Source organism: Cataglyphis hispanica, chromosome 21 (assembly GCF_021464435.1).
Source record: "Cataglyphis hispanica isolate Lineage 1 chromosome 21, ULB_Chis1_1.0, whole genome shotgun sequence".
Classification (NCBI taxonomy): Eukaryota; Metazoa; Arthropoda; class Insecta; order Hymenoptera; family Formicidae; genus Cataglyphis; species Cataglyphis hispanica.
In genome coordinates, this window is record NC_065974.1 from 4,136,528 (window position 1) to 4,147,500 (window position 10,973).

At 29.9% G+C, this 10,973-nt stretch overlaps 4 protein-coding genes across 5 annotated transcripts in view; 2 read left to right on the top strand and 2 right to left on the bottom strand.

Moving 5' to 3' along the window:
• The first annotated feature begins 7 nt into the window (after window positions 1-7).
• Window positions 8-6,475, top strand: LOC126857281 (Fanconi anemia group I protein). Of its 2 annotated transcripts, none has more exons than XM_050606534.1 (23): window positions 8-127; window positions 461-666; window positions 748-1,031; window positions 1,116-1,283; window positions 1,376-1,596; window positions 1,753-1,949; window positions 2,049-2,185; window positions 2,248-2,468; window positions 2,564-2,919; window positions 3,002-3,128; window positions 3,202-3,509; window positions 3,605-3,805; window positions 3,897-4,057; window positions 4,117-4,293; window positions 4,366-4,520; window positions 4,611-4,807; window positions 4,881-5,048; window positions 5,154-5,328; window positions 5,425-5,641; window positions 5,729-5,801; window positions 5,882-6,025; window positions 6,115-6,213; window positions 6,285-6,475. In XM_050606534.1, exons 2-23 carry the CDS (start codon window positions 586-588, stop codon window positions 6,465-6,467), a joined length of 4,050 nt encoding a protein of 1,349 aa, XP_050462491.1. In that variant the 5' UTR covers window positions 8-127; window positions 461-585; the 3' UTR covers window positions 6,468-6,475. The 2 variants fall into 2 exon arrangements, with proteins under 2 accessions (XP_050462491.1, XP_050462492.1); XM_050606535.1 differs by having other exon boundaries at window positions 3,605-3,796.
• Window positions 6,476-6,599: 124 nt separating this feature from the next.
• On the bottom strand, window positions 6,600-7,801 carry LOC126857292 (U4/U6.U5 small nuclear ribonucleoprotein 27 kDa protein). Its single transcript, XM_050606566.1, has 4 exons — window positions 7,770-7,801; window positions 7,397-7,504; window positions 7,163-7,329; window positions 6,600-7,013 (listed from the first exon to the last, which is right to left on the bottom strand). The coding sequence occupies exons 2-4, from the start codon at window positions 7,501-7,503 to the stop codon at window positions 6,817-6,819; spliced, it is 471 nt and encodes a 156-aa protein (XP_050462523.1). The 5' UTR covers window position 7,504; window positions 7,770-7,801; the 3' UTR covers window positions 6,600-6,816.
• A 266-nt stretch (window positions 7,802-8,067) lies between these two features.
• Window positions 8,068-9,919, top strand: LOC126857288 (protein lifeguard 4-like). Its single transcript, XM_050606559.1, has 6 exons — window positions 8,068-8,251; window positions 8,509-8,651; window positions 8,816-8,924; window positions 9,010-9,115; window positions 9,203-9,354; window positions 9,434-9,919. The coding sequence occupies exons 2-6, from the start codon at window positions 8,519-8,521 to the stop codon at window positions 9,681-9,683; spliced, it is 750 nt and encodes a 249-aa protein (XP_050462516.1). The 5' UTR covers window positions 8,068-8,251; window positions 8,509-8,518; the 3' UTR covers window positions 9,684-9,919.
• LOC126857293 (60S ribosomal protein L26) overlaps window positions 9,920-10,973 on the bottom strand; it is a 1,381-nt gene continuing 327 nt past the window's right edge. The window contains exons 2-4 of the mRNA XM_050606567.1: window positions 10,691-10,869; window positions 10,369-10,509; window positions 9,920-10,098 (exon numbers count right to left, since the gene is read on the bottom strand). Coding sequence (XP_050462524.1) covers window positions 9,961-10,098; window positions 10,369-10,509; window positions 10,691-10,858 — 447 coding nt within the window. The 5' untranslated portion in view covers window positions 10,859-10,869 and the 3' untranslated portion in view covers window positions 9,920-9,960. The remainder of the gene's footprint in view (window positions 10,099-10,368; window positions 10,510-10,690; window positions 10,870-10,973) is intronic.

Sequence of the window (10,973 nt, forward strand, 5' to 3'; positions counted from 1 at the left end):
GGTTGCGTTTTGATATTCACTGCCAGCGTTGAAAATCTCTAGTTTACGTCACATATACTGTAGATTTTTAGTATTGGCAGTGAATGTCGGAATGCACCTATAGATATATATTGCAATGAGTCGAAAGGTAAATAATTTACTATGTTTTTATTTTTTCTTATATAAATTATGTTTAATAATAATACTAATAATATCAATTATGTACTATCGATATCCAATAAAAAACGCTTCTTATAACTGATGACATTTTCATCTTTAGAAAACAAATTCCTATTGGATATCGGACTTTGTACATTCGGCCATTAGTGCAATATATATTCTCCATTTGAATTTTGGACTCTCCGATTAGCTGTCGGAGGCTAGGCAACTTTTCGTATTCCGACAATTCTAGAAATTTTCTATCTGTCAAATATCCGATAAACTCGCTTGGATCAATCGAAAAAGATTTTTTCTTTGATAGGTTGGCAAGTTTGCGTGTTTGTAAGAGCGGGAAATATTGTTGAACATCGGAAGAAAAACACATGGTTATCTGTTGATTTTTGTTAGATATGATATTGAACTGTCACTTTATGTCGTACGAGCAAGATGAGCGCAAAACTTAACAGCTTGATCAATCAAAACCGAAAGCAACTACGCGAATTCATGCAGGAAACATCTACCGAGGAGGTAAAGCTTCAGAAACTCAAGCTTTATCATTTGCTTAGGTCTTATACGAAGTAATGTTGATCTTTTATTGATTTGTTTTAGCTTACGAAATTAATATCGAGCGAAATTTGCGATCCAGCCATTTCCAAGATATTGGACGAGATCTTGCAAGTGTGCTTAGAGTCGGAAAAATTATATTCAAAGAGACTTAAATTGGTAGAGTCTGCCTTGAAAGCTTTAGGCAAAGCCAAAGTTTCAATTAGTTATGCAAACGATATTGTAACTCGAATAGTAGAAGACTTCCCTAATTATCCAAAATTGCATTTAATTAAATTAGTAGATTTCTGTCTCGCTAGTATTCGCAATAATGATGACGATTTTAGAAGGTATATAAAAAATTTACTTAAGTGTCCTTAATTAGATTTATATGAGAAATTATTTAAAAAATTATATGAGAAATTGATTTTTAGCTGGAAAGATCTATTGCCTGTTCTGTTGGAAGTATTGGAAGAAGAGAAATATATCAATTATATGAATGGTGAAGTATCTGGTTCTAAATATAAGTCTATTATCATTAATAATATATGCAACAGTACATGGAATACAGAGATAATGCCTTCATTGACAAAAATGTTCAGGTAATATATTTGTTACATATATATTTTTTTTTTAGTGAAATAAATATAAATATACATATAGTAATTAAATTGATGACTTTTCTGTACTTAAGAGATATATGCTTACAAAAGGAGGATCATACTACAGTAATTAGAGTACTCTGCACAAGAATGCAGAATATACCTCTGGACGAGGTACCTCCTTTCGTGCATCAATCATTAAGATTATGTACTAATCAGGATAGTAAACTGCTTTTGGAAGCCTTACGAAGATATTTCACAATACGTTTTTCGCAAGCTAATTCTGACAGCATAGATTCTTTTGAGACTATAAGTAAGAAAGTTCTATATATATATATATATAGTAACTTGAAATATATATATAAAGCTTGAAAAAAATTAAACTTTAATTATCATAATAAAAATTAATTTAATGCACATCTCTGTTTTTAGTTTAATCTTATTAATTTTAATTTTTAATTTCTCACAGATATAGTAAATCCCAAAGAAGTCCAAGATATTGAAAGTACAGTATTATATCACATATATCAAGCGGTACAATTGAATCACCAGCTTATAAGAGACTATATTAAGTATTTCAAAAGTGTGACACATGTTCCTGAAGCTGTGTTAAAACCTTTTATGCTTTCTGTATTACTCACAGTTGCTCCTATTGATGAAAATCAGGTGATAAATCAATATTAATAATAAATCAATATTAATTTTCCTACGTTTTCCTATGTTTATATTTTAACGTTATCAGTTTAATATATACATATATTATAGATTTTTGAAATGCTGCGAACAATCATTAACAAACGAAAGGAAACTGATGATAGACGGAAGGATAGTGCATGGTTGAGAAAGCTAATTCCCGATTCTTGTAGTATTATGACTATAATGACAAATGTCATCAACACAAGGTAAATATGCAGCATAAATATGTTAGAAATAATTTAGTATTGAATTTTTTTTTAATATGTAGTGACAGGGATCGCCATTTAGTGCTGAAAGGGCTTGTGGACCTTGCATTTGTTCTTATGAGTGTGGAGAATAAGTCAAAAACTGGTGTACATCCTTTATGGCAAGTTGGTATAAAGATACTTCAAAAGATTATGAGAAAACATCATGAAACAGTAGCGACTGTATTCCAAATGTTGCTCGATAAGATAATCGCGAATGGATCATGTATTTCTCAATATACTGGTATAATTTTCAAATATTCTGACATTTTAAAATGTAATATATTAATCACAGTTGGCAAGAATTAACAGTCATTAATGTTGGTTATTTATTTATAGATTGTTTAGCATATATGTGCCAGAAGTTAACAGTTCTTATGTTGGACCATCAAGATTCTCTGATAACTTTTTTTGATCAAATCTCATTTATACCCGGGGAGGTTGCCATTTTTATCGTTTCTGCAATCTTTTCATTGATAAAAGTTTCAGTCACCATAAGAGATCATCTAATAATAACATTGAGGAAGATTCTCTACAGAAAGGGTACAGCAAATCGACAAATGGCAGTCAGCGGAATTTTAGAAATGTTGAAGAATTTGAAGATGCACTCTTTAAGCGGCCTCGCGATGAGCTCGAGTCAGTACATTAACAATTCATCCTCGACAGGCACAAGTTCTACATCTATTCTCACTCAGGTTTTATTAATTTACATTTATAAATTATTATTGCAAAACTTATAATGTTTAAAATCACTATATAAGGTTCTCTTTTTTGCAGGTAACATTAGAGAGAGGCACTCAAGTAACAAAATCTTCTTACAATAGAAGTTTGTATTATGACATATTGGGCATTTTAAAAAGATGTTTTACTCATGAATGTGAAGTTCGATTACATTTATACAACGGTACGAAATGAAAGATTACTCATTTTTTGTTTCATATTAAATATCTAATTATCAATTTTATTTGATTATCTAGGTTTATATGAAGCCGTATTGACAAATACCGAGATAGCGGAATATGTATTGGAAATATTACTGCCGCATTTTAAAATGTTCTTTGAAACGGACGAGAATGTTTTGGTTCCGGTTAAATTAGAATTGTGTACAGCTGTACAAGGAGAGGAAGTTACATTGCAAGAACCTCTCGCGGAATTAATATTTATACTACAAAAGATTTACATCAAGTCGGCTCTAATAAAATCAAACCTTGTAGATGAGCTGGCTGTGATTTTGGAATCCCTATGTAGGCGGATGTCGCAACTTAACACAGAAGATTTAAACTTGGTAAGTTTAACAGAGAAGATTATATAGATTTAATAAAATTTGAAATATTATTTTTAATTATTTAATCTCTTACTATTCTTTCTCTCTTTCATTAGGATGATAAGCTTGATTTAAGTAATTCTGGCACCAAGAATCAAGAAAAATTGCACAATATTTTATCAACAATTAAAATTTATGAAGCTCTCATATCATTTAGGATCGGTGCATGGTCCGTAAACTGTACAGATACTGCACAGAGTGTTAAAAGTTTATTTAAAGGATACATGCGAGTAGTAGAATGTACTAAAGTAATAAAAGTATACAATACACACACATAATAAAATGAAAGATAATAAAAGCATAATATATATTTAGAGTTGAATATAAAATTTATTTTTATCTTTGTAGCGTGTATCAAAAGCTAAAAAAGGAGAAGGCAAAAATAAAAAGTCACAAAATGACACAAATAATACGACCACAAAGAAAATTGGACGATTGAAAAACATAAAGCTATTATCTAGCATTTTAGATCTGTCTTCAGTATACAAAAGCCTATCGCTCTTCTATTTGTAAGTATCTTTTGATTACATACAAATCAACAAATCCGATTATAATTTTATCATGATAGGAAATCCATTCCTTGGGCAACTGCGGATCAAGTAGCTGTATTGATAGAGAATGTTGACTTCTACTATTACATTTTGCGAACACTGCTGCAAATCTTACAAAATGTTAAACTCTTAACGGAATATAATTTACGGAAACACAAAGAACAGTACATGAAGACCTATTTTGACATTGGAAAGTAAGAAACATTTGTAAATATATGTAATATTCATGTTTTTGTAAATTCTAAAATCTTTTTTTTAACATATAGATTATTGTATGATTACATTGTATTGGATTTAAAAAAAATGCTTGATGAAGACGAACAAGGCACTATATTAGCACTGGAATGTTTCAAAGAATTATGTTGCTTAACTTGCACATACTTCAGTTCTGAATTACCGCAATTTCTCAATGTTATTATTCGTAAGCATTTAAAGTATCTATAAAGAAGGGCATTTTTATCTCTCGTGTATGTATATTATATGTATTATATATAATATTTTCTTTTTACAGCTATTAGATCAACTCAATCGGAAAATCTTAATGCACAATTGGAGAACATGATTGCTGCTTTAAGAACAAGTTTTTGGACATTCTTTAGTGAAAAGGAAGAACATGAGGAGAATTCTAAAAAAATACTTGGTATATTGTTAGACATTATAAATCAATTGACACAAGAGATTAACTTTCATGAAACAAATGCTGATGAAGTTAGTATTTTTTGCAATCAGTAATAAAATTAGAATTGAATAGGATATAAAATATTATCATTTATTTTATAAGGTATTTGTCTCGATGATGAAATTTACACAATTAGAAGATATGGATCCTCAAGCTTCTTTAACGATTTTCCAAATTCTATTATATATAGAAGAACGTAATAAAGAATATGGCGAATTATTAATTGATATCTCTTTTGCATTGTGTGAGAAAGTGGGTAAAATCGATCAGGTATATATGATTAGTATATATAATATTCTACTGCAATATGTATGTTATTGTTACTATATATAAGAAGAATATAAAGATTTCTTATTGGGTATTATTTATATGTAGGCTGAACCATCAGAAAATAATAAATTGAAAATTATCCATGAAAATACAGCGGTACAGCTTTACAATTTAGTAAACAGCTCCATAAGAGAGAAGTTAGATAATGTATCTTGGTTACTGATGCGGCTTAAGGCCGAGCAAAATATAGCTTATCCGCCTGGCGAGGATCTCGAAGAATGTATGTAATTTTGCATTGGCATTACTTGATTTCATATGTATTTTTTGACATATAGTAATATAATAAAAATCTCTCTCTTTCCTCTCAAATATATAGATCAAGAAAAGCTGAGAACACAAGAACGCAGTTTGTGTAGACAATTGTCACATATTATACAAATACTTTATACATTAGCCAATGTCGCTATTAAACCAGGACCATCCACAGATTTTATGTTCAAAAACTTGCAGATTTTGTATAACATACTTAGCAGTCTTACAAAATATTTCTATGGAAAGTCTAGTAAGCAAAACGCAGCGTTTCAATCAGTCAAGTAAGACTCTAACATATTAGACTTCATGCATATTATTAGTGAAATAGAGTGAATTTTATATATCTAATTTTAATTTTGCAATTTCAGATTTATTCAAGTAATTCAATCAGCCGGGAAACCATTAAAATCTGCATTTTATAATTTAATAACACATACTGAGGTATTTATCTGTAAAAAGTATAATTTAATCTCATTAAATATAATAAAAATTAAATATACATTTATATATTGTATATGTAGGAAACTCAAAATGCATCAAAGTCAAAAGCTGATTCACATGTGCGAAGAAATAAGATTTTGAAAGAGACTAAGATTATACCTTGTGTGATATATGAAATTGAACAATTTCACAAAGAAGTTTTATCACTTGACAAAAAGACTGGTGTAAGTATTGTATTTAAGAAATTAATGTAACTTAGTGAAAAAAGATATGAATTTATCTTAATAAAAGCAACTGCAATATATGTTCATAGGTTCCACTTGAGACTTATATAAAGCATAGTGTAACGCGAGATTTTCGTATAAAGAACACGCAATTAACAGAAGCACTAGAGAAGATGAACGTAAGCATGGTAAGAATATAAAGAGTTCAATATTTTTTAAAGTTTTAGTATTGAATTTTATATTGTATTTTTTTCAAAAGCTGGATACGCAAAATTCTCGTCGTAGTCAGAATGCATCTAATGCAGATATGAATAATGTGTCTATGGAATCGTCTACAGAATTGCAAACTTCAAAACAATCTAAAATAATTAATGTATCTATGGATGTATCTATGGAAGCTTCTACAAAATCACCGCCTTCAAAACGATCTAGAAGATCATAAAAATCCTAAAACAATAAGTGCCTTGAATTGCAAGTCTTAGGCATCAAGTTATATAAAATTATGATATTATTTAATAAAGTTTTTTTTCATACAGGTCTCAAGCTACACACACTTATTTCAGCCATTATAATATAAAATAATTAGCATGTTTATTAAGTATAAATATCTTGTTATTATACATAGTGTTGCAAATTATTGTTATATATAAGTTCATGAAATATGAAAACTCATTAATTATCACATCAATTGTAGAATTATAGTCTTATCTCATTTATATTCTCTTCTTTTCAAAAAGTTTATGATGCTATTCTTTCATTAAAATGTTTGTCGCTTAAAATTATATTAGGAATTATGCGACAAAGTCTAGAGGTCTGTTAAATCCACCCTTTCTGTTCATGTATTGCCTATATTTTCTTTTCAAAATAACATGAACAGCACCCACATCGTTTCCATCTACTTTTTTGCCTTTAGTAGTGTCAAAATCGCAAAATCCCATTATTCTCATCATTTCTTGTTCTTCCGGGGTCTTGCCTTGAAGATCCGCTTCTACAATATATAATATAACTATATAATATCTTAATTAATTTACTTCTCTTAATTCAAATTTATAATTTTATAAATTTCTTTAATTCAAACAGATCATGTACCAAAGTACTGTTTTTAAATGTATACATGCTAAGTGAATAATCAAATACCTGTGATAATAGGTCGTTCATTTGTTGAAGGTTTTGGTTTTGATCTATGTTTTGATCTATCACGTTCTCTTGATCTGGATCTAGAATATGATCTTCTATGTCTGTCTCTTTCACGTTCTCGTTCCCTATCTCTGTCTCTTGACTTCACTCTGTCTCGTTCTGCAGATCTATAAATAATTGGAAAATGTAATGCTTTTTTATGAATGTTAATTATAATTTTTTTTTCATGTGTACCTTCGTCTTCTCTCTCGTGATCGTCTCCTTCGTCGATCCCTGTCGCGATCTCGTTCTCGGGATCGATCTCTTCGTCTTCCAGGCGATGGTGTGCGACTTCGTCCCATGCTATTAAATTAATTTTTGAAGCGTGAATAAAATAAAACTTGAAAATAATTAAAATAGGTAGGAATAGATAATTAATAATGATATTTTGAAATGCATTTTAGAGTAAGCAATACTTTAAAAGATAAATCTTACAAACTGAAGAGGTTATTACTACAGATCTGTTATAAATATTCATATTATAAATTCAAAAATTACATATTTGCTATAAGTATAAATGAAAATTATAAGAATTTAAAAAGTCTCTGAATAGAATAATTATACTTACTCTTTGCAATTCTTATTTTCGTGTAATTTAGAAAAACTATGTGCTTGTTTGAACTTCCCCTCTTTTTCCTGACAAATATACTCTTTTCAGATGGCATTGCAGTCACACGTCACAAGTGTTATGAACATGCTCTGTCCTTGTTCAACTTTCAGTAAGTAAAAAGATAAAAGATAGAACGGCGCTGGACTGCGTTCAGAAAGACCACTCGTATGCTTACGAGCGTCGTTCTATCTTTGTTCAATTTTCAGTAAATAACAAAGATAGAACAACACTCGTGTACAGACAGATAGCGTTTTCGAACGCGCTGCTTGCGCGTACTCCCCGAATTCAGCCGTAACATTTCCTATAAAATTACGTATCTGCTCTCATATTTAATCGATTTTACATATAACAATGTTAAATAATTGACACTTATTAAAGCAGAGTATAAATACAACTTGGCAACTTCAATTTTGCTCTTTAGAGCTTCCAAAGAAATCAAGGTGTGTCTTATAAACGTCATTTGCAATTGACATTTCAAGAAAATTTCTGACATGGTTGTGTCACATATTGAAAAAGAGAAATTTATTATAAAATTTGATTCTTTCAAGGAATCTTTCTCTTTTATACATATATGTGTATATATTTAAAGTTTATTCATCTATTTGACTAATATTTAATGTGTGACATATAAACCCAATTGTTATTTCTCTAAAAATGATCTAATTTGTCAATGTTATTCTAAATTGTTTACTCTCAGAGATATAAAAATGGCTACTGTACCATTAATATTCGTCGAGGAAGATGTTGAACGGGGTGGCAAGGAACAATCTCAACATGAAATACAAACTGATTTTGCATATAGGAACAATGTGCACAATGCAGATATTAATATACGAATGGGTAATTATATACAGCATTGTAGGAATTTGAAGTTAACATATGTTTAATGTGAAATGTTTCTATTGACATTATATGTAATTATTTATAATTTGAGAATATTGTGTATCTATCTATCTATTATACACTAATTATGAAATAACATTGATGAAAAAATATCTGCATAGGCTTCTTACGGAAAGTTTATGGTTTGTTGAGCATCCAGCTCTTGATGACAGTTGTGGTGGCTTCGGTATTTGTCATGAGCTCAACTGTGAAATTATATGTACAAGATAAGTAAGACACTCTCTTTGAATATTTACTTTTTATATTATATATATTTATAAATAAGTATATATAAATTTATATATTTATTATTTAGCCCATGGACTATAGGCTTAGCATTTTTCTTGACAATGGGAATTTTAATTGGCCTGCTGATAAAAAGAAGAGATCATCCTGCTAATTTAATCCTTTTAAGCGCATTTGTAAGTATAAAGAAGGGCTGATTACTATTTACTCTGTTATATATATTTATATATGGTGTTTATTAAAATTTGCTTTGAAAATTGTAGACATTGGTGCAGGCATATACTGTGGGAGTCGTAGTGTCCATGTATGATACCACAGTAGTCTTAGAAGCTCTCTTTATAACATTGACGGTTTTACTTGGTTTAACAGCTTATACTTTCCAAACCAAACGAGACTTCTCATTTATGGGATTCGGGTTAGTATATACTTTTTTTTGTGTGCGTTTGCACATTATTTTTTATTCTTCAGAGTTTATATATTTTTTTATTCTACAGGTTATTCATTGGACTTTGGTGCCTCTTGATCGGTGGTTTCATTCAAATTTTTGTTCATAGCACTGCACTGGAATTAGGCATAAGCATTGGAGGTGCATTATTGTTTTGTCTGTTTATTGTTTTTGACACCCAAGCGATAATGCAAACTCTTTCGCCCGAAGAATATATCTTGGCGACGATTAATATTTATTTAGATATTATCAATTTATTCTTACATATTTTGCGAGCTCTTGCAATTTCAAAGCAATAAGAAAAAAAAAGTATTATGTATTACTATTTATAGAGAATATTCATTATGTGAAAAGCACAAGTTAATCTATAATTCTTGTTATTGTATAATACACACGCGCAAGCGCGATATAGAGTTCTCTTTACTATTCAAAATAAATTTATATTTTATCTAAGTATATACTTTTAGCTCCTATGTGAAATATGTAAGAGAAATTTTAGTGTCAAATATAAGGGATTTTCTGTGAACTTCGAAAATTTTGTATTTGTTATTTTATTGTTATACATAAATGGGAAATTTACGATGTTTCCATAGCAGCTGTTACATCTTCTGTGTATTTGCCTTTATCTTTTCCTAATGCAGCCAGTCTGCCTTTACTTCGCCTATCGATAATCTTTTTACGATCTTTATCCATTTTCAGCTTAACAATAACGGTCTGAAAATATAACATAATTATAAATTGACTGCATAAGGAGACAAATTTACAAACTCAAAGAAAATGATCAAATTATCAGAGCCAATATTCTGCATTGATTAGATCAAGCAAGATTTGTCGACAAATATACAGGAAAACCCTGCACAAAGTCTACAAGTCAAGCTATATATCTAATCCTATGTGAATGGATTTGGTTAAGTTCATCATGAATATAGAAGAAATATAAATCTATTCAAATACATATATTAATCATACTGAAATCATACATACCTTGGAAGGGTCAATGCCAACGTATACATTTGCACTGTTTGCCTTCTCACGCTGAATTCGCTCAATATATATGACAAACTTTTTCCTGTAAACTTGTACAACTTTTCCTACTTGTTGACCCTTGTAGTGACCACGTACAACCTTTGGGATATATATATTTAGATATATTTATGCCATATGTATATATAAAGTTTAATGTATATGTACTTTAATATTAACATTACATGACAAATAATGTAATTATTTTGAATAGAGTGATTTAATATTGACGACAAAGAGCACGAGGAAAACAGGTTAAATTTTAGGATTACGATAAACTCACCTGTACTTCATCATCCTTGCGAATTGGCATTGAGCGCACATTATACTTTTGTCGTAATTCCTTGGACAATGGGGCAGACATAAGTCGTCGTCTGATGTGAGAAGGCGCTGTGAAATGCCTCTTTCTGTTCTTCCTACGCGAGGAGGACACCAACCGATTGTACTTCATCTTTGTAAATCCTGTAATGTAGATTTACGATGAGAATCTTGATTTTCACCGAGAGATAATCTCGGTATATCAATCGACGAAGGTATACAAGATGAAACGTGTGTTAAGAAATGAC